Source organism: Saimiri boliviensis, chromosome 2, assembly GCF_048565385.1.
Source record: "Saimiri boliviensis isolate mSaiBol1 chromosome 2, mSaiBol1.pri, whole genome shotgun sequence".
Lineage (NCBI taxonomy): Eukaryota > Metazoa > Chordata > Mammalia > Primates > Cebidae > Saimiri > Saimiri boliviensis.
The window spans coordinates 208,945,459-208,972,319 of record NC_133450.1 but is presented as its reverse complement, the minus strand read 5'-3'; the positions used below and the strand labels follow the sequence as shown (position 1 = coordinate 208,972,319).

At 41.7% G+C, this 26,861-nt stretch overlaps 1 protein-coding gene across 2 annotated transcripts in view; it reads right to left on the bottom strand.

The window, feature by feature from the left end:
• The window catches only part of PAPPA (pappalysin 1), a 249,771-nt gene that overhangs the window by 154,929 nt on the left and 67,981 nt on the right, over positions 1–26,861 (bottom strand). For both annotated transcript variants that reach the window (XM_039475070.2, XM_074395239.1), the window contains exons 5-7: positions 21,262–21,454; positions 15,582–15,703; positions 7,294–7,792 (exon numbers count right to left, since the gene is read on the bottom strand). In XM_039475070.2, coding sequence (XP_039331004.1) covers positions 7,294–7,792; positions 15,582–15,703; positions 21,262–21,454 — 814 coding nt within the window. The remainder of the gene's footprint in view (positions 1–7,293; positions 7,793–15,581; positions 15,704–21,261; positions 21,455–26,861) is intronic.

Genomic DNA, 26,861 nt, shown 5'->3' with positions numbered 1-26,861 from the left:
TAGAACCTTGTGCTCATGAGGCCAGAGATCATGTCTGCATTAATCAGAGCTGTATTCTTAACACAGAACAGACATTTAATAAATATTTGTTAAATGGGACAAGTATTACTTAACATAGATTATATTAGATTTTCACTAGTTGATGAATGAATGAATATATTAATACATACAAGAACAAAGGATGGATGACATAGTGAGAAATGGGAAGAGCTATAAAAAGAAATGAGGCTTAGGAAAAAATAAAGAAAGTGGTGACTCAGCTTGAGAGCCATAGAAACAGCATGTAAGAGCCACCTGTGCTTTCACCTGACCCTGATTTGGGCTAAACTTTCCTAATCCTCTAAGGCTTAATATGGCATCACACATCAATGTTATAACTAAGACCTGAAAGCAAGAGACTTATCTTCTGAGAGCCCACTTGTGCTAGAGCTGACTTATTCTTCGCATGCTCAACAAGTACCCATGGAGCCCCTATTGTGTCATTTAAGTGTCATAAAATTTATATAGGCCAGGCGCAGGGGCTCACGCCTGTAATCCCAGCAATCTAGGAGGCCAAGGCGGGTGGATCATGAGGTCAGCCTGACCAACATGATGAAACCCCGTCTAAAAATACAAAAATTAGCCAGGCATGGTGGCACATACCTGTAATCCCAGATACTCAGGAGGCTGAGGCAGGAGAATCACTTGAACCCAGGAGGCGCAGGTTGCAGTGAGCTGAGATTGCACCATTGCACTCTAGCCTGGGTGACAGAGTAAGATTCTGTCTTGAAAAAAAAATAATATGAACCAGGTGAAGGAAAAACCATAAGCACTGTTAAATATGACACAACACACACTGTGATCAAGGATGGACTAAGGATAATGTAAGAAATTCGTATTCCAAACAGGCTGGGATCCCAGGGACGGCAGCTCAGCTAGCTTTCATTATAAGTTACTAGGGGACACTTCTAGTCTCTGTTCAAATGTCACTTCATCAGAAAGGACTTTCCTGACCACCTATCTAAAATCATGAAATCCTATCCAACTAGGATATTATACAATAACATGTTTCTTCTTTGTCTCCCCAACTACATTGTAATAATCAGTGAAAGCAAAACCTTTTCTTTGCTCTATTTGTTTTGCAATCTTAGAGGCTAGAAAATAGGTAAGTTCATGTTGGGAGTCAACAAACATTTGCTGAGCAAGTGAACTGATGAATGAACTAAAGTTTTTGACTGATGGGTGTTCAAAGCATTTGGAGTTCAGAGGCAGAAATCTGGATCTAATTTGTGAAATCTGGACTCACAAGAATGTCCACCCATATCATATAAACATCTCCTTTCCTTACGTCTATTCATTTCCCCCAAGAATTATATTGAGAATGCCAAGGAGGTGAGATAAAATAGATACAGATTGTGTTGGAAGATTTACAGGTCTGAATATGAGAGAATTAATAGATGACTAAATTGGGATGCACAAATAAGCCAGCTGAGAGAGTTGACTTTTAAGAATGTTTCTAGCTCTACATTGAGGATCCTAAGAAGACAGAGGCATAAACAAACATACATGTTCAACCAGAGAATGAATGATCAAGAGCATTGGATTTGGAGTTGACAGATCTACATACAGATCCCAGCTTTGCACCGTGATAGCTATATACTATTATCTACATTCCTTCTCTGAGTTTAGTCCCTGCCGATAATCTGGGGACAGGACCACCTACATTGTGGGATTGTTGGGTTGATGACATCAAATGAGATTATCTGTGTAAAGCCCCTAGTTAGTGCTTGACACATAGTACAAGCTTAGTATATTTTGGCTTCTCCATTTCTCTTCAAATGCTAAACTCCTTCTCATTCTTCGTTCCAGATCCATTTAAAGAACATTTACTCAGTGCTTACTTTGTATCTATAACTGTTTTAGGTGCTTGGAATGCACCAGGAGAAAAACAGGGAAAAAAAAAAATCTAGCCCTCGAGGATTTTATATTCTAGTTCTAAGTTTAGAGTTCAATTCTTCCAAGTTTGGGTTAGAAACCTCTGACTCTGTGTTTCTGTTTCTTCCATCAGAACATTATTTTACTGCAATGACACTGCTTCCCTGTCCTTCTCTTTTCTCATAGAGTGTGAGCACCTTGAGTTTTCAGCACCACTGGATCACCATTTCTTAACACAGTGCATAGTGCCTAATAGATACCCAGTGAATATTTGTTGCATGAATAGATGGATGAATGAGACAGACCAATGAGTAGATAGATAATGAGAGTGAGCTTCTGTCCACTGTTCCCAGTTTGCTTTATGCTTTGCTTTCTTAGTTTTGTCCAGTGTTTACTTCTTGGAGAAACCTGAAGATTCCATATAGGCCAAGGAGCACAGTGCTCAGTGCAGAAGCACTTGGCAGCCAAGTCTAGGAAAAGATGCTTCCCTGCTATTTCTTCCCAGCCAGAAGCATAAAGAACTGCCTGTGTAATTTGTGTTATTGGACACCGAGACATCAAGGGTGGGCCACAGGGACTGACTGTGGACGTGTAAGCCTGTCTTCCACTTGCTATATTTAGAGCTTTGGCCAGATTGGATGCATTTCTCAAATCTAAAATTCTGCCTTTACATTATTGTAGTAGGAGGTAGTGTGGGTAGTGGTTAGGAAGGCGGAATTTGGAATCAGTCTTAGGTTTTAGGCCTGTCTATGTCAATACTAGCTGTATGAGGTTAGTTTAATCACTTCTCTGAGATTCAGCTTTTTCACCTACCTCGTAAGTGTTTGTAAGGCACTTAAAGCAGAGGAAATACTTAGTAAATGGTTTCCATTATTGTTGTGGTCCACATTTCAGTAGGGCATCCAGAGCCAGTGAGGTTTCCTCTGCGTACTGATTCTTACAAATATCCCTACTGAATCACTTTTACTACAAAAAAGCATGTGAGGCCAGGCGCGGTGGCCCAAGCCTATAATCCCAGCACTTTGGGTGGCCGAGGCAGGTGGATCACAAGCTCAAGAGATCAAGACCATCCTGGTCAACAAGGTGAAACCCCGCCTCTACTAAAAATACAAAAATTAGCTGGGCACGGTGGCGCGTGCCTATAGTCCCAGCTACTCGGGAGGCTGAGGCAGGAGAATTGCTTGAACCCAGGAGGCAGAAGTTGCGATGAGCCGAGATCACGCCATTGCACTCCAGCCTGGGTAACAAGAGTGAAACTCTGTCTCAAAAAAAAAAAAAAAAAAAAAAAAAAGCATGTGAATCACCTGTTACCCCAGACGCCTTCTCTGTGTCTACCCACAGAGAAGGGCTTAATGTGTTGTCCTCTCATTCTACAGATATGGAAACTGAGGTCCAAACAGGTGATGTGGTGTGTCTTTGTGCCATATGGTGAGTTTGTAGCAGAGTTGGCACTGGTCCCCTTTTCTTCTGATAGTGTCATCTCTCATTCAATAGAGGGGTTTCCACTCAAGAGAGATGGAGATGTTCCACATTTCTTTCACATCCTAGCCAAAAGTAATCAGTCTACCAGAAGTTTCCATGAGGTAAGCACAGAAGGCGCTCTCTTCATCAATGTCATACCTTTGGGAAACTATCTCCAGTGTAGATAAAAAAGCAAAAACAGAAAGAATAAATATTTTGTTGAGAGAAAAAAATAAAGACAAAGGTCAAAGGGAAGCATGTAATGGGTTGAGTCAGGAAAGAAAAAGAAAGCATTTTTTCTCTCTCGTTTTTTTTCTCCAAAGCAGGCTTTACATAGAAATTGTATAAGAGCCAATTTATCTGATATGGAAAAAATATGAAAGCAGCAAGATACACACACACACACACACACACACACACACACACACACACACACGAAGAGGTATTTGTGGTGGGGTTCAGAACTCAAATTACAAAGAGATAAAGGAGTTGAAATGGTAGGTTGATTTGGAAGGATACGTTTCTCTTGTTTCAATCTCAGAGAACATTCAGGTCAGGAAGCCCAGCCCAGCCCAGCCAAGTCCAGCTCAGCCCAGCCCAGCCCAGATCTCCAATAAACTCCTTGGGACACCAAAGATTCAAAGAGGAAGGCCGATGAAAGCCTCAGTCTAGCCCTTGTGCCTGTCACATAGTAGGGATTAAATAAATATTTGGAGAGTGAATGAAAGAACAAATTGTGTGTAAGAGTGTTGACCTCAATACTGATGGCTGGGCACAGTACGTGGCACTTTTACAAAGTGGGTAGGGGTTCAGCACTTAAGTTTGAGTGCCTTCAGGAAAGGGACTGGTCTGAGTCATCCTAATACTGTTTCCAGTACAGAATCTGGCATATAGAATGTTCTCAGTACATATTTGTAAATTGAGTGCGTAGTTACATGAGTGAAAGAGCTCCCTGGGCCTTGGAGATCACTTAGAGCAGTGGCTATTAAACTTTAACTAGCACCCAAATTACCAGAAGAGGCCCTGCACTCAGAGTTTCTGATTCACGAGGCTGGACTGGAGCCTGAGAGCCTGGCCTTTCTGAGTCCCCAGGTGATACTGATGCCATTGGTCTGGGGCCACACTTTGAGAACTTGTTTTAGTGCACTGGTTTTTAAACTTGGTTGCAAATGATAATCATTGTGTGAGATTTTAAAAGTTTTAATGGTCAGACCCTATTCTTAACCATTAAATCAATATCTGGGAGTGGGGAGGTAGAGAGTTGAGATGGGATGCAAGTGAGACCCAAACAATTTTTAAAGGTCCCAAGTTTTTTAATGTGCAATCTAAATGGAAAAGAACTGGCCAGGTGCAGTGGCTCATGCCTGTAATCCCAGCAATTTGGGAGGCCCAGAAGGGCAGATCATGAGATCAGTTCTCAGACCAGCCTGGCCAACCTGGTGAAACCCCATCTCTACTAAAAATACAAAAATTGGCCTGGCATGGGGGCACATACCTATAATCCCAGCTACCTGGGAGGCTGAGGCAGGAGAACTGCATACACCCCAGGGGCAGAGGGTGCTGTGAGCTGAGATTGTGCCACTGCACTCCAGCCTAGGTGAGAATGCAAGACTCCGTCTCAGAAAAAAAAGAAAAGAAAGAGAGAGAGAGAGAGAGAGAGAGAGAGAGAACGAACTAATCTAGCATAGCCTCCTTTGTGCAAAGTTGAGGCATCTGAAGACTAGAAAGGACAAGTGACTCACCTAAGAGGGTAGAACCAGTTAGTGATTTAGCTGAGAATAGAACTAAGTTAAATCACTAAGGGTGCTTTCATTTACTCAGTTTAATTTTCACCATTCCACACTTACCAACCCATGGCAGCTCTCACAGGTCATAACTCGACGCAAAAAATGAAAGCTGAGTTTAAACTGAAGTTTTAAAACATCTATTATTTCTTCCCCCCATTGTTTTATAAAGAAAGTTTAAGTGGAAGCGTATTTATAGAACTCGACCAGTCTAGACAAGCAAGGGGATGGAAGAGACAGGACTGTGGAATGTTTTTAAGGCAAGACCATCCTTAAAATTTTAAGTACATTCTCAAACATAAACGAAGTGCTCTTTCTGAGTTCTTAAACAGATATGCTTCATCTCTGATCCAATGAATTAGCAAGAGTTTGCCTGTGATGTGCACATTAATTGCTAGCATGTAAAAGGAAGTGTGGGTAAAGTATTTGAAAGTGGCTCTGCCCTATAAAAGATTAAAAGTTTCCCCTAGAACTTGGTTTACATTAATAATTGGCTTAGTAAATACTTTCAAGTAGACAGGGCAGAGATTGTCTTACATTATTTTAAAACCAAATAAAGTTCCACAGAAGTCCTATGGAAACCATTTACTTCAATATTTTCATCACAGAGAGGAGGAAATTGAGGCTCAAAGAGATTGGCTGATTTATCAAACATTAGTAAGTGGACTGGTTGGGGCAAGGGACAAGATGTCTTACTCCTGAGCTATTCTTCTTTCCAATACTCAGAGTGTCCCCTATCAATGTCCCTTGTATATAGGAGGCATTCAATAAATGCTTGGTGATTGACTTCATAGACGATGGGTAATTAATTTCATAGATAACCAAATTAGATGGTGAAGCTTCTATCCTTTTGTAAATTAAAACAGAAGTTAGAATCACATCTTTAATTGAACATCAGCTGAGCGCACTGGCTTAGGAGTCAGAATGAAATTCCAATCCTTGCCTTCACCACTTCCTAACTGTGTGATCTTGGACAAGTGTCTTCACATCTCTAAGCCCCAGTTTTCTTCTTTGTAAAATAAGAAAAATAGGGCTGTGGTTGTGGAGAGGATGAAATGAGTAAAAGATGCAAGGACCTTAGCTCATTTTCTAGGAAAAGCACTAATGGCTTCATAACAAGATGGTTTTCCTCCTAAGACAGAAATTCTGAGGATGTCTGGGGAAGAAGTTTGGAGAGGTGGCTTAAGAAGTGAGTAATTTTTTTTTTTGAGATGGAGTTTCACTCTTGTCGCTCAGGCTGTAGTGCAATGGCATGATCTTGGCTGACTGCAACCTCTGCCTCCCGGGTTCAAGCAATTCTCCTGCCTCAACCTCCCGAGTGGCTGGGATAACAGGTATGTACCACCACGCCCAGCTAATTTTTTTGTATTATTAGTAGAGATGGGGTTTCACCATGTCTGCCAAGCTGGTCTTGAACTCCTGACCTCAGGTGACCTGCCTGCCTTGGCCTCCCAAAGTGAGCCACTGCCCCAGCCGAGAAGTGACTATGAAAGACAAGTACTACTTCACATAAGAGCAGTGAGCATCCAAAAAGAGTTAGGGAAATCTAAAGCTGCAAAGGTCCTAAGGATCACATGGGCTTGAACCACTGTTCTGCCTCAGGAAATAAGATAAAAACAAGTGCTGTTACTGTTGATGTTCACTTTCCAGCACAATTTTTGTGCAAATCCCCAGGACTGTGCCCAACCCCCATCCAATCTACTATAACTTCACTCCCGATTCACCCACTAAAAAAGCAATCAAAATGCATACATTGTCTTCAATTTAATAGAAAAAGAAAATCATTAGCAAACTTCAGTTATCCTACTTACGTTAGTAATAAATGATTTTCTCACTGTTGCTCTCACCCAACCTCCTTCATTTACCATTGGAATGACTAAGATTAAGACAGGCTTAAGATCACACATCAGATTTGTCACCAAATCCAGGTCTAATGGTTCCTTGCCCGTTGCTCTTCTCAGGATATCAGCTCTACCATGTTAAGACAAATCTACACCCAATGGTGGGTTTCAATCCCTAGAATGAGTTTTGCTGTGACGAACCTTCCCTTTCCTGTCCAAGCCTCTCTGACCTGCCTCACGTTCCTCCAAAACCTACCCACTTAACAAACTCCCCATTCAGAGAGTGCACTTACGTGTCTACGAATTTCCTGTTGAGATGTAGGATGGAAGCCACATCTGCTTGGAGAGGAGGGTCCCGGACCACCTTATACTGCAGGGGCTTACACTGTAGACAGAGTGGGGTGTCTGCAAGGGAGGTCAACATGGCAGCATCAATCTCCAGGTGCTCATCCAGCGTATAGATTTGGATGCCGTACACCTCCTCACCCATGTCCTGGAGTCTGATGGTTAGTGGGATGTCACAGAAGACATTCTGAGGACCCAGGGAGATGTTCTTCCCACTGACAGTCAACAGTTTGATGTCATTGACAGCTCCATTGGGGTCCCAGTCAGTGGAGACAAAGGTCACCCAAATGGTCAGAGACTCAGGGACCAAGGGGTAGAGGAATTCCAGCTCCAGGTAGCAGCCTTGTGGCTCAGGGCAGGCTGGAGGAACCGTGTGTGGGTTGACAGCTGCATTTGGGCTCCAGGTGCGGACATTGGACTTACAGGGCTGTTCAACATCAGGATGACCTATGGAGAAGAGATGAGGGAATGAGTTCTTGAGGAAAGAGCTTTATTCTCATCCATAGTGTTTCCTGTGGACCCCAGGAGAAACTGGCCTGACTAGAACTTTAGACGGACGGGAAAAAGGGAGGAAGGTTTTAGTATCTTGGTATATCTGCTAAATACACAGCATCCACCTCATCCCCATCCTTGCGATACAGATTTCAGATGAATCACCAGACATTCAGTCACACTGCTTTCGTCTCACTATCGAGTTGATGTTCAAACTTTCCTTCCTCGTCTTCTACTTGGAGGCTGTGCTGCCTAAGATGAAAATAAGTAAAGGGTACACATTGGCTAAACACCCACTGCATTCCCTGAACTTCTTTAATTCTTGCAAGAACTTATTTAGGAGGTGAGAAAACAGGCTCCCAAATATAGAGTGAATCGATCAGGTTCATGCAGCTTGAAGTATAAACGTCAGCATTAGAACCGAGTTTTGCCCCTTTTTGAAATCTGTACTGTTTGTCTATTGGATGTAGGGGACATTAGAATAAATTAGAATCCCTGTAGTATTACTACCATTGGTAAAACCCACTTGGACTGACAGAAATCCGGACATCCACCCCGCCCACCAGCAAAGAATATGTGAGCATAAATAGCATCCACCCAACTGAGGACCTGGGAGGAAACCGTCTAGAATCATGAACAACAGAGCTGGAAGGCAGCCTTGGAGCCCTCTCATCTCTCCTCCTCCCCTTCTCTACATGCAGTCATTCCATACCACTGAGCTGCTCCACGCTCTGTTCTGTCTGACTCAGGAAGAGGAGGGTTGGGTGAGGAGCAGGGAGAAGGAAGGAGGGATTCCTCTCCTCTTTCCCTAGGGAGATGATGCCTCATCCCCATTGATTTCAGCCTGCAGCAACTTCTGAATTTTTTTCTGCTGAGATCACATCTAGACCCCCAGAGAGCTCTTCCTTGTACTACTGAGAAAAAGAGCCAGGACTCAATGGGGTGATTAGCTCTAATTTGTTTAAGGGAGCCTCATGAGAAATACAGACCAGACAGTAAGATGAAGGACCTCAAGTTGTCCAATGAGCCACCTTAAAAAAAAAAAAAAGAGAGAGAGAGATGGAGTCCTGCTCTATTGCCCAGGCTGGAGTGGAATGGTCTGATCATAGCTCACTGCAGGCTGAAACTCCTAGGCTCAAGTGATCCCCCTGCCTCAGCCTCCTGAGTAGCTAATATAGGCATGTGTCACCATGCCCACCTAGCCACATTCTTTTTTCTTCAGCATCAGTGGTACGTTGGGAGGGTGGTGGCAACCCTGGATATTTCTGAAGCAAATAAGAAAAAAAAAATAAAAGATATTTGCTTTAAAATGCTTTGTGGTAATATTGCAGTGTAATATGAATCACTATAATGTTAATACTAGAAAGTTATTTGGATTGAAAAATCTATGCCAGTAAAGGCTGTAAATGTCTCTAACCTCCTTGCCTCTGCTTAGCTAAGGAAAGAGAGAAGCCACCAAGTGCAGATGGAGAAGAGAAGAGTGAAAGAGAAGGAGGGTCAAGAAAATATACAGAAACTTCTTAGACATAATGCATCAGAGGAAGAGAAGATGGATTTAATTACAAGATTTCCTCTATCTCTCCTTGGCTAGTTTCATTTATTATTTGCAGCAACTTCTGGCTCAAAGCAGCCCTTAGTTTAGGGGAAAAACAGAAGTAGGACTTCCCACCTAGCTGAAGCCTTTCTTTTCGTCTACTTTCCAACCCACTGAGTTCCTGACTCTCTTAACTTTGTGGGATGTTGACACACATGTGTCACTTATTCATTCAGTCAACTTCATTGAAGGCAGCACTTTACAGTATATGAAACACATCTCCTAGTCATTAGTTAAAATATCTGATTGTCATCAAAATCCTGTAGAGAGTTGTCATTTTTGCCTCTATTAAAGAGCAGTGTTTCACTCAATGCCATGTAGCTTTTGCTTAAAACAGTGTGCCTGGTCCACAGAAAATTCACAGAGTGGATGCTATAAATTAAATATTTGTTAAAGGAAGGACCTTTTATCCTGTTAATATCAAGTGAAATACAGCATGGAACATCAGAGAATGCTTCCTGATGGTGGGTGCCAGGTGAACATTCCACCCCTCCATGGGCTTTCTCCTGCAGCTGCCAAGGGATAACGTAATCTTTCTTCCTTCCCTGGAGAAAATGACTGTCAGTGGTAGGAAGCCACAGGAGGGCAAAGATGACAAATATGCTGGCTCATCCTTCCTCCCTAGTTTCTTGTTCATTAACAGAGGGACCAAATACTTCCAAAGGACAGGAAGGTGAGTCTGGTCATTATGCTCAAGCAAGTAAACAGGAGTAGAAATCTTAACAAAGTTTGTGGTTGCCTGGTTATTAGAGGCAAACCCTTAGATGTAAAAAAGGAGTCCCAAGAGGCATTGGGTGTTACCATAACCAAAACAGCAACCTCATTAATAATGCCAGCCTTCACGAATTGCCCATCCTCAATGTGGAGGCACTGTGCCAAGCACATTACACGCCTCAGGTCTTTTTACACTGGCACTAAGTCTGTGATGCAGGTCGTATGAAATTCATTTTACAGAAAAGGAAACTGAGACTCAGATGGTTTAGAAATTCCCTGGAAGGGAGTAGAATATGATATTGTAGGTCCAGGCAGTACGCCAGGCTTTGAAGCAACGAAAGTTGGGTTAAAATATCAGTTATAGAGTTTCTCATTGTGTTACCTACTGTAATGTTACCTACCTCAGGATGGCTGGAAACCTTGAATAGGATGAGCTCTTTAATTGATGCTCATAAATACATTAGCCCTGTCCTGGAAAGTAGGGAGGTATTAACAAGGAAAAAATGTTGGTAAGAGGAGGTATTCCAAGCGAGATAACAGTTGGGAGAGAGTGTAAGTTAAGGTGACTATGGTTTTGAGTGCACTTGTAGGGCAACAAGTGCTGAGGCTGGTGAGCTAAGTGGAACCAAGACTGTGAAGTGGCTTGTATGCCACATGAAGGAAACTGAACTTTATACTGAAATAGTTGAAGAGCTACTGAGAAATTTTGAGCAAATGAGTGAAATCGGAGTCGCCTTTTAGAAAAACCACTGTTGGCTGAGTGCGGTGGCTCATGTCTGTAATCCCAGGGCTTTGAGAGGCCGAGGTGGGTGAATCACTTGAGGTGAGGAGTTCAAGCCCAGCCTGACCAACATAGCAAAACCCCGTCTTTGCTAAAGATACGAAATTAGCTAGGTGTGGTGGCGCATGCCTGTAATCCCAGCTACTTGGGAGGCTGAGGCAGGAGAACTGCTTGAACCCAGGAGGCAGAGGTTGCAGTGATCCCAGATTGTGCCACTGCACTCCAGCCTGGGCAACAAGAGTGAAACTCCGTCTCAAAAAAACAAAAACAACTACAACAAAAAAAACTACTGTTTAGAGACACAAACACTATTCATCCATCCATCCAGCCATCCATCCAGCCAGCCATGCATCCATCCAACCATCCTTCCACCCATCCATGCATTCAAAGAGTAACTATTGAGTGCCAGGTGTGTGTCCAAAGGTCGGCTAAGCTCCAAGAGAATAGATTTTCCAACATGATCTCTGTTCTCAGGGAGCTTTTAGTCTTGTGAGACCATTTAGGAGAGTATTGCACCAATGCAGACGATATATGGACTTCAAGAAATCATGCAAAGAGACGGCAAGTCAGATTTCCTAAGGAGAAAAAATGAACACAGCTGGATGATTGATTGGACACGTAGTTGCAAGGTGAGGATGGGAGCTGAGAAACAGAAACAGAGAAAGAAAGGAGAGAGATAAGGAAGGGGGAGTAGGAAGGGTGTAAGGAAAGAAAAGAATGAACACAGAAGAAAAGAAAAATAAGTGCAAAAGCCCTGTTGCTTCATTATTAATAGATACCTTTTGTGTATGTGATGATTAAATGAAAAGTTACATGTTTATATAGGCTGTCCACTAGAAATAAGGTCATATATGTGTATAGACATATATATTTACACACATCATGTCAATCTACATTTACATTTGTGAAGCACTATATAGGCACCCATTATATATCTTTGTATACATACACTGCAGCTGTTGACACAATATAAGTTCTAAAAACTTGGCACCAAGCTTTTTTCCAGGTAAATAGTTAAGCACACCTGAAACATTCTGGGCAGAAAAGTAGAGAAAACACACAAATGAGAAAAAAGTGAAAACAGTGCCATGTGTTAATCTCTCATGGAAAACCCAACACTTGGGATCTATTTTATACTTACATAAGTGATCTTAACTGGGATTTGAATCGATCAAATCAAGAAAGGTATTTAATTTCTAGGCTACAGATATAACATAGCATCAAATACCTCAAAAATATTCATGTATGAAATAACAGTTTTTGCTAAGGGGTAGGAGCGCAACCACTATCTGTGAACAAAGGCAAGAAGGTTCTATGCCTATATTTACCTTCTTTGAAATGAAGCTAATGAGATGTAATAGATTTCCAATGAAGATTTGTTAAATGGAGAATCTTCTATCTAGTTTATATGGGATAAAAACAATTTGCAGCTCCATGGAATATTAGAGCTGGAAATGACGTTATGGTTCAACTTTTCATTCTGTGGATACAATGTCATTTTCAGAGAAGCTATGTGACTCACTCAAGGGAACAGAATACATCAATAGTAGGGCTGAGATCACATTCCAGTCCTCCTCTTTTTCCTCCCTTGCATCCCCCGATGTTTTTTTTTCCCAACCCTACAGATATGTCTGGCATTGCTCATGAATTTAAAAGTTTTAAGTTAGTTTGGGAAGTCTAAAAACTTAAACATGCAAAGATAAATAGGATGAGAATGAGTTGAGAAATAAATTGCAGAATTTGGCTCATGGAAAAGTTTATTTCTTCAAGGATATTAAAAGGGTCTGAGCCAAAAGGATCACAGAGACTGTAATAGGATGCTCTAAAAAAAGAACAGTGTCTTTTCCTGGCCTGCATGTACTAAATTTACATAGAAGGAAAACCCAAGGCTGCTGGGTTTCCTTGGAGCTCCGAGTTGGCTCAGGGAACCAGAGACCTCAGTGCCTCTCGCTGAACACCATTCTGCAGATCATACTTTAAAAAGGTCAAGAACAAACCAGGAGTGAACTTTATCAACTGATAATTGCGTTGGATGGAGGTGTGGGGAGATGTCTGGAAATAATTTTACTCAAACAAGTGGTAGAACAAAGCAAGATAATTTTAGCCAGAGACATGTCAGGGGAGAGTCTTGTTAATTCTACCTTCCACGTACCTCTCAATCTCAAAAACTTCTCTCCATTCTCACAGCCACTGACCTCACCAGGCCACCATCAATCCTCCGCTGGATTTTGGCAACAGCCCCCTTGGTGCTTCCCTTCCTCCAGCATCCAAATCCCCTGGATCTCTTCTTCACAGAGCAGCCTGAGCAATCTTTATGACACACAGGTCTTACCATATACCATGTCCTCATAAGGCACGTGGTTTTCTCACTGCCCTCGGTGTGAATCTAAACCCATCCTCACCTGGCCATTGTCCATCTTACCCATCTTACCTCTTGCTTACTTGTAAGACACTTAAAGGAAGGGCCTTATGATCGCCACTGTTGTGGGTTCCACCCACTATCAGACTCTTCCCTGCTCAGGGGTGTCTCCCAGGCTTCCCAAGGAACCAAGCATCACTGTGCTTGTTAATTCTACCTTCCAAGCACCTCTCAAACATGAAAACCCACCTCTGCCTTGTTTTTCATGTCTGCACCTACTTAAACTCTTAGAGCTATACTGAGCTTTTGCTTATACAGGTTGTATCTATTAGTGGTTCCTGTATTATAAACTAAAGCTATGACGTTTTAAAATTCAGTAAAACATAAGAGTGTGTTCCATTAGCTATCAGAGAACAAATGACATCCCATGTCATGTGTCTATCAGATAACTCCGCTGGACTCTCATGAGAGAATGAGAGTGGAAAAAGCAGATGATGTCATATGTATTATGAAAATACTTTTGCCTTTGAGGACACCCTAAAAAAGCCTCCAGGAACCCCATAAGCCTCTGAACTAGATTTAGAAAACAGCCACTCTGTGAACATACGAAGCTTCTTTCACATTCTCACATGCACCTTGTTAATAGTGCTGTGATATTTTGTGGGAAGACTGAGTCTCCAATTCTGCATGAGGTCCCCTTCGTATGGGCCCCCAGCATTACTTGGCACTCCTATTACCATAAGCCTGTTCTCACTCAATGCCAATTGCCCATTTACTTATCTGACTTCCCTAGCAGACAGTCAGCACCACCTTGCCCACGTGCCCGAGACAGTGGCCAGCATATAGTGCCTGTGTTTGTCACTAGTGAGGCGGGCTCACTAGATACAAGTATGCAAAATGCTGTCAGGTGGCAGAGACACACATTCTCTGTGACAACCCAAAGTGGGTTCAGTTTGGGTGGAAAAATTACAATTGCAGATTTCAAGGACTTTCTAAAAAAACTGGAGCTTGAACAGGCACCAGGAAACCTCAGTGAGGATTTAGCACATAGAGGGGATTCCTGCACCTGGGGGGAGCCCAGGCCAGATGACCCCAGGCATCTCTCTCAGGTCTGACAGCCTGTGAATCTGTGAGGCTGAACTGAGGGCTTTTCCCAGACATCCCTCTTGCTTTACATTCCAGATGGATTTGTTTAGACTTCCCAAGTTTGACTCTCATTTTTATTTTAAGCTACTTTAAAAAATAAAGTGCAGGGCCGTCGTTTCACTTTCCTCTCTGATCCTTCCCCCTTGCTTTATTCTATCTCTGGCTTTTTCTTTTCAACCTTCTTTCTAAAAATATAGAGGATAGCGGAGGAGTTCTCACTGGTGTTCAGTGAGAAGACTGATTCCGCTCCCTCTGATGCGCTGGTGTAATAGTGTCCTCACCCAGTGACTGCTGGCATGAGCTGACCTGCAGAGGAGCAAGAGGGACCAGCTGGGGGCAGGGTCTATGTGTACATCCCCAAGGACCAGGGATGGGGAGACGGAAGACTAAGAGGAAAGTATGGAGCCTCTGCCAGTCTGGTTCTGAGGCCAAGTGACAAAGTGTGACAACAAGCATTTGGCAAAAGGTATTCTCTTAATTCCAATGATGATGTAAGAAAGCATAGAGATCATTGGTTCCTTGGGAAGCCTGGGAGACACCCCTGTGCAGAGAAGAGTCTGACAGTGGGTGGAACCCATAACAGTGGCAATCATAAGGCACTTCCGTTAAGTGTTTTACAAGTAAATAGATCCCAAAAAGAGGGTATATGGAAGAAATTAAAAGGAATACTTGCAACACATGTGAAAGTGCTCTGTGGAGTCTAAGAAGTAACAGAAGAAGAATCAAAGACTACTGATGTCTCGAAGCCCCAAAATATTTGTATTGACTCTAAAGTGGCCTTGTTTGTAACCACAAGCATTAGGGGTCTGAAGGATATATAAATACCCCATTTATATATCCCATTTAAAAAATGGGATCTATTTTTTTAAATGGGGGACATTGTGTTTTTATCAGGTGCGTGGCCTTGGCACTTGTTAATATCTTAGTGCCTTTGTTTTCTCATATACAATGTGAGAATAACATATGAGAATATGGCAGGTGCTCAAAAAGTATTTGTCAAATGGGTAAGTGCTTGCCTACTAACCTTGCAAGATGATGTTAATCAAATCAAATGTTACATGGGAAAGACCAGTAAAAATCATAAAACTCCATGAAAGAGCTGTTCTTTGCACACTCCACCTGTCAGTGAGCTTCCACAAGGCTGGCTTACCTTCTGCTTCAGGAGGGCTCCAGTGTCCTGATGGGCTGCAGGGCATTGGGGAGGAGGCATTGAAAGCATACTGCACCAGGATTCTCCCCTCCAGGCAAAGATCACATGCTGATCCCAATTCTCTAGGAGGTCAAGGAAAGAGGGAAAATGCACTGGCTTAGGAACAGTTGAATGGGCAACCGATGGGACTAGGCCAGAGTCAATGGGGCAGAGAACACAGCAAATTTGTGTTTCCCCCCTTTCTCCTACATATGCCAAGGCTTCTGGAAATAACTGTAAGTGAAATGCCTCTCCATTGCCCAGCAAAAGCCTCATTTGGGCCTAAGTGGTTTATGTTCTGATGATATATAGATTCTCTGAATTTTAGCAGCACAAAGTCAACAGGCTGACAACTTACCACCTGCAATAATTTTAATTTTATGGGTCATGTAAAGCTCCACTGAGGATTTGCAATGTCGTTATGAGAAAATCTTTTGCTCCATATCATTCTCAAAGTTTACTCCTTTTACAATATTTATTAGGTACTTACTATGTGCCAGACACCATCCTGTGTTTTAGGCATTCAATATAAAGAGACCATGGTTCTTTCATCTGAGAGTAAGAGGGCTGGATTACATGACGCCTAAAGAACCTTCCAGCCTTGACAGTCTGTGGATGGATGAGTCACTCCTCAATTTTACAGTCAAAAGTAGTTTCTCTACCATGCCATCTAATTGATTTTAGCAGCTTTCCAAGGGGCTAGCCAATTCCTCAATAGGACCTGTCCCAGAAGTGGAATATTATGATGGCTTCCCCTACCAACTTGTCTCTTGTGTATCTGGATTCAATCTTCCTTTGGCTATAGCAGTCTCTGGGATCCTACTCATTTTCCAGACTTGGCATCTGTTTATGAGGCAGTTGTGGAAAAGGGAGAGGAATGAATCTTCTTCTCCTGTCTTATTGTGAACCAAAAACTGCAAATCTGAGTGACCTCTGCAGAGGGACTGGAAACTAAATCCTGAGAAGATGTCAAGAAATGTCCCAGCCCAACCCATTGTTTCTCAAAGTGCAATGATGATAACTCTTTCATCACTCCTGGAAGAATCTCTGGGCTTTGGCTACCTGAAAGGATGCAATGGAGAAACCAGGTCTGAAGTGTTTTACCTTACAGGGGCATTCTCTATGCCTCTAAGCTCACACAGTCAGGAACCACGCGCTTGTGAGCATCACAGTGTGCTGCTGCTCCCCGTTCCTCCTCCACACTGCTGACAGGAGATCATCCTCAAACCTCAGGATGAACAGGTCATGCCCCTGCTTACATCTCTTGCTATCCCCTAATGCCCTGTCATGCGGTGGTCAATGCTCTTTCATACTATCCTCTGCTTCACTCTAGCTTTGTTTCTCTCCATGGTAAGCTCTGCCTATCTATCATGTCATGTCATATTACCCACACCCCCTTTGCAGACTTTTTTCACTTTGGTGATGTTTCTCCTCTTTCAAGTTCACCTGGGACATCATCTCCTTGTAAAGACATGTTTTTTTGGCATGCAAGAGAGTTTTCCCCAACAGATTGTGAGGTCATTGAGGACAAAGTCAGTATCTAATAACTATCACTTTTTTCTCTCAGGGTACAGCACACAATTTGTTTTATAGTGTTGGTCAGTATAAGCAGTTGAATGGATGGATGGATGGATGGATGGATGAATGGATGAACGGATACCAGTCATTTAGACATGTGCTAATACTCATGACTAACCTAGGGAAGACCTTCAAATTGTAGATTTCTGCATTCTCAGCCTTATCATTGTAAATGTGAAACCATCTTGTTTTGCAAGCACACTAATATTAATATTTGGTGATAAGAGAATCATTAAATAGCCCATGGTTAATATGCTTAATGGAATGGCAAGCTGTTATTGCAGAAATATTTATAAAGATTATGCAACTTCATGGAAAATGTATAAGTTATAATATTAAGTAAAAAAGTCATATCCAAATCTAAATCTACAGCAGTATCTCAACATTCAAATAAACTTTTGAATCAAAATATTATCAGGAGGAATTTCTGGGCAATGGAATACAGGATGATTGATCCAACCCTGTATTATTACTCTTCCTGGTTTTCTAAATTTTCTACATATTTTAAATACATGAGTTACTCTTGGAGTAGCAATAACAACAATTATACAAACATATTCATATGCAGAAAAGTAGGAGTGGAGAGAGAGACTTTCTTAGCACTGCTAATGAAGGAAGAGTTCCCTTAGGATGACCACAATCCATGCAAGTGGCTCTGAGTCACATGACTGGATTTAGGTTGACACTGGGATTACAGATGTCCTGGGATGAATTTGGTAACCATGCTGACCTTAGTGGCCATTCATTCTTTCTTTCTGTATCCTTTAGATGTTTTATTTTGGGTGATACACATAAAGCCACCTGAGTTTCAGTGAATTATTGATACATCTTAGGCTCCCAATAAATACTCTGATGAGTGAACAAATCATCAACCAGCTGACAGCAAAGGCATGATGTCCTACACATGTAGGAATTATATGTGTTTCCTACCTTTGGCATTCATTTTCTCTTCATGGATACTTATATCTACACATAAACATACACAAACATAAACAATGAAATCATAGACATGCAGGATACCAAAGCTGGGAGAGCTCATCTTTCTTACTTGGGTTTCATGAAAATCAAAGCTTAAAGCTCTAAGTATGGGCTGTCCAATATGGCAGCTATTAGTCATGCGTGGTTATTTACATTTAATTTAATTAAAATTTTAAAAATTTTGAAATTTGATTCTTCAGTCACATCAGTCATGTTTCAAACCCCAGTTGGCTAATGGCTATAATCGTGGTGTTAATATACAATATTTCCATTATTGCAGGAAATCCTATTGGACAGTGCTTCTCTAAGGCATCCATTGTATATAATGAATTAACTTGTCTCCTATGAAACTAAAATGGTACTTATTGTGTAGCATCTTTGGGAGAAATTAGGAAACAGTTATTCAAATCATTTTCCTTGTCTTAAAATGTAGAAGAGGAACCTTGGTTGAGAAAGGCTAGGACATCTTTGGCTTACAGATCAGAAAGCTGGGGCCAAAGGCAGAGGGAATGGACGAGGTCACAAAGACTTCAGACCCAGGTCTCTTGGTTTTCTGTCCAGTACTATTTCCAACACACCATGGTCAATTGTTCAGATAACTGAAACCACTCAGTCAACATGTGTTTGCAAGACAGATAAAAATAAAAATAAAGGAGTTAGGAAGACTAGGGGTGGCCTTAAATTATGTATTCCGTTGTCCATGTGTGAGGACACAGGCTGTGGGAGGATCTGAATATGTTTTTTAAGGGAAATGCTTGCATTCTCTTAGACCACAGATGTGAGAACAGCAGGAGGACATGAGGATGGCCAGGGTGAGAGGCTGGCATTGATGGATATACTGGAAAACACCAGAGGCTTTGCAGGGAAAGGGAATTTTCAAGTAGCTAAATAGCTCTGGAAAATGTTGCACAAATGGGAGTTGATATTCCTTGAACACAGAGTGTGTGTGCTTCATGTTCCACAGTTACTTTGCTGAAAGCCAGGCAACATGGACATGGTTAGCACATTTTGATGGAGGAAGATTCAGAGGATCAGAGGTGAGATAGCTTTGCCCAAGGTCCTGTTAACCGGGAGTGATAAAGCTGAGAACGGGAAATGGATGACCTGACATTAAAGCTTTTACACTTTCTACTAAGCCAATTTGCATGAGTATAAATTCCGTGTGTGTGGGAGAGAGACATATATGAAAGACAGTTCCATTTCTTTACAACAATTTACTGAACTTGTGGACTGACTTCTTTTAGCCATAGACTATGGTCAACATAGCTGCTAACCCTAATTAGATATGTTTTGGAAATATCAGTTTTAATTTAATATATGATAACTATGTTATGAAATCTTAAACTGCACAGAATGGCTATCGTATGAGCCTCAAGAACCGACTGACTATATGTTATTAAAAACATATTGATTGAAGCTAAGGACACTATGTAACAGAGACATATCTCATTATACAACAATTAACCCTCCAATAGGTTTCCAACAATCAGGTGCATTTATTTAATGGATAGTAACTGCTTTGTGAAATATAAATTAAATACATACACATGAAGCTTCCTTTACAAAACTTCCACTTTTAAGTGGAACAGAGACCAAGGCTTGACCAAACGTCCGATACTTCTCATCACCACAGAAAAAATAAATAATTCTATGCGTGTCTTGAAGTGTATATTTAGATCCTTTGCCAAATATGTCTTTTATACGCACACAAATGCAGACAAATACACTTGCAAATAAGAATTTCTTGCTTCTTTTTGTGGCTTTTTTTTTTTTTTTTTTTTTTGCAGCAGGGGAGGTGTAATGCCTTTTCTCTAATTCTAGCTTTGAAGCAACTTAATGAAAGGACATAGGAGTCTAAGATAAGACACTACAAAACAGGAGCTGAAGCCCAGTCCCCACCACTTTCTATGACCCTCTGGTCACCTTTCAGCCTCTTTTAGCTCCAATTCTCTTCTTATCTAGTAAATGAGGAGGATGATTTGTGTTATACAACATTACCAGAAAGATTAAATAAAATTCTGTATATGACATTTAGTATAGAATCCATCACAAAGTAAGCACTTGATAGATCCCAGCAACTAGAATAAAGTAATATTAATTAATTATTAGCATAGTTATTATTTTTACCATCATTAATATTGTAGCATCAATACTAGATAAAGCATCCCAAAGAAGGGCTGGGAGTAGAGGTAATACACTAATCTTCCCTGAATTATGGCGAAATTCCCAAGTAGATGCAAATACCCTGGTCTATTTTCACGACACTTTTAAATCTGGTCCCCTTAGAGCTTGAGCTCATCAAGGAGTCTATATGGGGGAAGGTATCACAAGAGACCATTTGATGCAGGTCTCCACCTTCAAGCCACTGTAGTATCATTAGACCCAGTTTCCAAGTAAGGGAGAATGAGGCTCAGAGACAGAAAGTGACTTGCTCAAGGTCATATGATTAATTAATGAACAGTCAGGGCAGCAGACTAGAGGTGTCTTGTGCCTCAGTTTAGCATTCCTAAGTCTTAAAAAAGTTCTACCTTTAGTTCTACAAAATTAAAGCATTTGGAACAGTCAAAAATTGTGTTTATATGTACATAGATTCATATATGTAAATATGTACTTATATACACACATGTGATACACACATAAATATATATATATATACACACTCCATATGTAAAACATGATATGATATAATATAAAATAATTAAAATGATATAAACCTTTTTGCCCATTAACCAGGGGCAATCACAAATCCTGAGCTCATAGAGAGAAGACTAGGACCTCCATCCCAGAGGAGGGCGGTAGCAAAAGAGGGTTCCAGGTTTCTAATAACAAAGTGAATCTTAGCACCCATTCACTTAAAAATATTTGTTACTATTTATTTGTTTCTATTAGCAATCATCTTTATTCCCTGACCCTAAATTTACAACATGCTTATATGTGCCAGTCACTGTGCTAGGTGGCAGAGATGTCTTTTGAACAATAGCAAGAAATACTACAAAATTCCCCTCCAAGTCTGCTTCCCTTCCAAGTTTCCCTCTTCTTGGTAGGAGAGAGAGAAGGGAATCAGCGCTACACAGAATACACTCACCTTTCAAAGAAATGGCCATCTATGGGTGGGAACCACTCCAGTGTCACAGAGTCCGTTGTGTGACCCACAACTTGGGGGGCGAGGGGAACAGGCGCCGGTTTCCTGGAGGGCTGCCAGCTCTGGTAGATCAGGTCCAGGTAACAGTGCATTCTAGCGACTTGATTGGGCGTGAAGGAGTCTGTACAGTCGTCATCTGCAAGCAAGCAGAGGGAGAGATAAGCACCAAGCCGCGAGGGCGGGCAGGTATGCGAGAGAGTTATGACGGCTCCCGGTGGCGCAAGAGCCAGCACCCAAGTTGTTCCTTGCCAACTCAGGGCTGGCCTCTTCCAGCGCTCAAGAGTTAATGGCCTGTGAACAAATTAGTGTAGTCATCACTTCTGGAGACAGGTGAGAGGAAACAGGAGGGAGGGGAGGGTGGATGGAACTGAAAAAGTATGGCTGAGATTGGAAGACAGCAGCCCAGAGGTCATGGCAAAGGACACAGGCAAGATGAACTACTTTCCACGGGCCTCGAATCCACTGGGCACTAAGTCAACAATTCCATTACTCCCTCCCTCCTTCACCCTCCACTCAGTATCCCTCATTTATTTATCCATTCATTCATTCACTTGTTCATCCACTCAGTCATTTACTCATTCTTTGATGCACTCACTGGTTCCAATTCATTCCTTTACATTCTTTCACCCATTCATTCATTAACTTCACTATTAACTGATGCAGTGATACTGCCTTTCAAACAAACCTTCTGAGTGTCTACTACATTTCTGCTCTGTGCCAAAGGGCGTAAAAAGATGAAACTTTAAAAGTTCCTGCCCATGAAGAGGTACCAGTCTAGTTAATGGAGTCAAGATCAGTCCAATGTATGAATCAAGGCTCTTACAAGGCTGCTAAAGTCTGTGATGTCAATCACTGATAAAGGGAGGAAGACTGCATGGGTTGGGTGGGGGAGGCAGGAGAAGGCAGGAGAACAGGAAGGCTTCTAAAGAAGGGGATTGTTAGGCCCGGTGTGGTGGCTCACGCCTGTAAACCTAGCACTTTTGGGAGGCCAAGGTGGGTGGATCACCTGAGGTCTGGAGTTTAAGACCAGCCTGGCCAACATGGTGAAACCCAATCTCTAAAAAAATAGAAAGAAAAAGAAAAAGAAAGAAAGAAAAGAAAAGAAGGAGATTGTTGAGGTTGATCAGATCACATGGCTAATATTGGAAAAGAAAGGAGAGGGATTGCAGGAGAAAGTGCTGCATGACTACGGAGGCTTGGTGCCTTAGGCAGAGAGCACAGACCAGGGAGTCAGGCAGACCTGGGAACAAGCCAGGGCAGTGTGTGTGCGGAAAACATGAGCAGGACCATCTCCCCTTGGTGCTGCCATTGGTGCGCAATGCTTCAGACACGTTTCCTTCCCTTCTCACAAGTTTTGGAGCATGTACTACTATTTTCCTTATCTTACAGAAGAGGATATTAAAGCTGAAATAGGGTAAACAACTATTTCAAAATCACAAAGCTGGGGATACAACTGGGATTTGAACACAGGCAGTCCTGACTTCAAGGCTGTGCTTCTGATCAATATGAGAACTTATTTTCAAGCATAAATGAGATGCTGTATGGATATAAAATCCTGCAGGTCGTTGATAAATGGGAGTTGAGCCTGAGTAAGGGAGCTTGGAACATAATGTCTCAGGTGTCTTTAGATCTAAGGACCTTTGATCCTACTCTCCCCTTTCCAGGGTGTGACCTAAGACCTGGCCCTGAGGGAGAACACTTGTTTCCCATTTCTCCCTCCAACAGTTTTATTTAACTGCCCCAGGGGAGCAAAGGCACCATTTTGGCTTGGTTCCCAAAAACACCACTTTCCAGAGGTGTCCACCCAGTCAGGGAGCCCGTAGCTAGGCCCCAGACAGAGGAGCAGAGGGCTCTTCTGATCTTAAAATAAACCGGCTACTGGGAATCCTGTAGTATATACTGGTTTCTTCTTATTAAACAAACATTAAATACATTTGGGCAGGTGCTGGACAGTTAGATAGGGTCTTGAGAATCCATCTTAGGAAAGGGGCTGGGGTGTGAGGGAAGTTCTACACAGAAGCTACCTTAAATCCCCTTAGTAATCTTTGCCAATCTCCCTTCCAGCACCCCAGGGAAGTCTTTAACATATCTGAAGAAGCAGAAGAGCCCACTGTCTCTTAACAAACACAGTATAGTGACTAATCCAGTAACCAGATGCCACCATTTAACTCCTGAATACCAAACATTCTACGGCTCCCTATTGCGGGGAGGGGAAAAATCCTCAGTCTGAAAGGGCCAGATCATTCCATACTTTTTTCTTTGTTGCCATGAACTTTGCACTTCATCTTGAAAGCCTTGGAAAAGACACCCAATCGGTCAGATGCAGGAGGGCATGATGGCTAAGGGAAGTGTGGCCATGTGATTAGATCAGGGCACATAGAATCTATGGACAAGTGATTTTCTGCCCCCAGTTACCCCATCCGTGAAGTGAAGACAGTGATGATAACACGATTGCTCATCTCAAAACACGGCCAAGGTGCAGGGGTGTGCAGGGATGTGGGGCACTAAGAGCGATGCCTGTCCTATGATAAATGCTAGTAAAAGGGAATTGGGAATAGTACGTGTGTTGGCATGTGTGCGTGTATGCTTGTGTGTGCTTATTATATGTGAGTGTTGGAAAACTAAAAGCAGGAAAAAAAATACAGAATATAAAATATTCATTCTCTTTGATCTAACAATAAGGAATTTATGGATTCAAAAGATAGATAGTCTTGGATAAACATGGGTAAAATATACATACAAGGATGTTTCTTGAAGCATAATTTATAATAGTGAAAATATTAGAAATAACACATCTGTCCATTCATAGGGAAATGGCTGTGCACTTTAAGGCACAGGCATAGAACAGAATACTAATCAGCCTTGATCAAAACATGAGATAACTTTAAGACTCAATTCCCTCATGTATAAATTGGGAGCATTTAAATAAACGCCAACCCATGGAATTGTGAGGACTCAATGAGCAAGGGCACAAAAAGCATTTACCAAGATGAATGATGCTGAAAAATAGTAGTTTTTTTCACTGTATAAACTTCTATTTTATTTGCCTCCCCCACCCCGCCAAGTGTATTTTTTTAATAACTTAAAAAGTAACCATTTTCATATTTGTCAATAAAAAGGAAGTTTGAAAAAAAATGGATAGGTGATGGAACCTGATAAGGAGACAGAAATGTATTTGAACTTTAAAATTGAAATCAAAATCTATCCCAGGGGTCTGTTGGGGGGAAATAGGGGCGGGACAGCAGGGGGTGGGGAGTTGGGGAGAGATAGCATGGGGAGAAATGCCAGATACAGGTGAAGGGGAGGAAGGCAGCGAATCACACTGCCACGTGTGTACCTATGCAACAATCTTGCATGTTCTTCACATGTACCCCCAAACCTAAAATGCAATAAAAAAAATCTATCCCAGGGTACATTACTTGGAGACTTCGCAGCTATCAGAATCTTGGGAGAGGTACCAAAGGGTTTTCATTTATCACAAGCTCTGTCTCAATTAACTAATGTCTAGAGTCAGCCCTACGTGTCTTCCTTCCCTACCAATGCCTCCCCTCTCAATATCTATGGCCACTTCATCTGGTCTCTCCTCTTGTTCTTCTGTCTGCATCTTGTCCCAAAGCAGAAGGAACTTTGGGACTTCAGCACTGATAAGCCCCAGCCAGTCCCCATGCTGTTGATACAGTACCCTGGGTTTAGTTTGCTAACTGAATCTCGTTCTCAAGAACAAACGTTAGCCTGTGACTGAAAGGCCACACTGGATGGAGGTTCAAGGCATGAACTCCATGGCTTCACTCCAAGTGGGACCTTAGGCACAATGTTGACCCCCTGCCAACCACATTTTCACCCACCACAAAATGAGGAATAAGATGTCACCTGCCTCATAAAGCTGATGAGAGCATTTAACAAGCTAACTAATGTCTAGTGAATGGATAACTAAGTTGCCTTGTGTAAAACTCCCTGTCTTTTTGTTGTTTTTTAAAAATAATGTTAATAATAATAGTCATAATAATAAATGTAGATAACAAATTTGTAATAAAATATTCACTGTAGAATATCTGGAATATGTCAAAAATGTTACAAAGAAATAAGCATTACTCTGAACTCATTACTGATAGATAATAAAACTGATGTCTAATGTATACGTGTGTATATGTATGTATATAGATGTGTTTGTATATGGATGTAAATATCTTTAGTAGATTTCTGTAATTCTTATCATCACATACACATATACAGGTCTTATACTGCATATATGTATGACTTTCTGACCTTTTCACATTAAATAGTCAACAAATAATCCTACTAATCATCCTTTACTGAGCACTAATTATGATACCAAGGATAATTTTTTTTTTTTTTTTTGAGACGGAGTTGTTTCGCTCTTGTTACCCAGGCTGGAGTGCAATGGCGCGATCTCGGCTCACCGCAATCTCTGCCTCCTGGGTTCAGGCAATTCTCCTGCCTCAGCCTCCTGAGTAGCTGGGATTACAGGCACGTGCCACCATGCCCAGCTAATTTTTTGTATTTTTAGTAGAGACGGGGTTTCACCATGTTGACCAGGATGATCTCAATTTCTTGACCTTGTGATCCACCCTCCTCGGCCTCCCAAAGTGCTGGGATTACAGGCGTGAGCCACTGTGACTGGCGAGTTTTTTTTTTTTTTTTTTTTTTTTTTTTTTTTTTTAACTTTCATTTTAAGTTCAGGAGCACATGTGCAGGTTTCTTACATAGGTCAACTTGGGTCATGGGAGTTTGTTTTATAGATTACTTCATCGCCCAGGTATTAAGGCCAGTACCCATTAGTAATTTTTCCTGATCCTCTCCTTCCTCCTACTCTCCACACTTTGATAGACCTTAGTGGGTGTTGCTTCCCTCTATGTGTCCATGTGTTCTCATCATTTAGCTCCTACTTGTAAGTGAGAACACACAGTGTTTGGTTTTCTGTTCCTATGTTACTTTGCTAAGGAAAATGCCCACCTGCTCCATCCATGTCCTTGCAAAAGATAGAATCTCATTCTGTTTTATAGCTGCATAATATTCCATGGTGTATAGATACCACATTTTCTTTCTCCTGTCTATCATTGATGGGCATTTAGATGAACAACAGTATTGAGTGCTTTACTTGTACCATTACATCTACAGTCAGGCAAGGTAAGTATGCTTATCCTCAATGGTATTAATGAAGTAATTGAGGCTCAGAGAGGAGAAGTAAACTGTCAAAAATCAAAGCTGGGGCATGGAAGAGTCAAGTTTGGTCCCTCACTCCAAATGTCATGCTCCGAACTACCATGTGACTCGACTGTTCATGTCCTTCAACCATCTTCTCTATCATCTTTAGTTGCCTATGATGTCCTAACACATGAATACCTTGCTGTTTATTCAGCAGTCTATTATCTTTGGGCGTGTAAGCAGCTTCTCATTATTCACACATATTTTTACTCTATACCCGGCAGATAGTAAATGCCTAATATTTAGGAAATGAATATCATTAAGAACATTCTTATGGTTAAGTCCTTAAGCATACCAATTGATTTATTTGCTTTGGA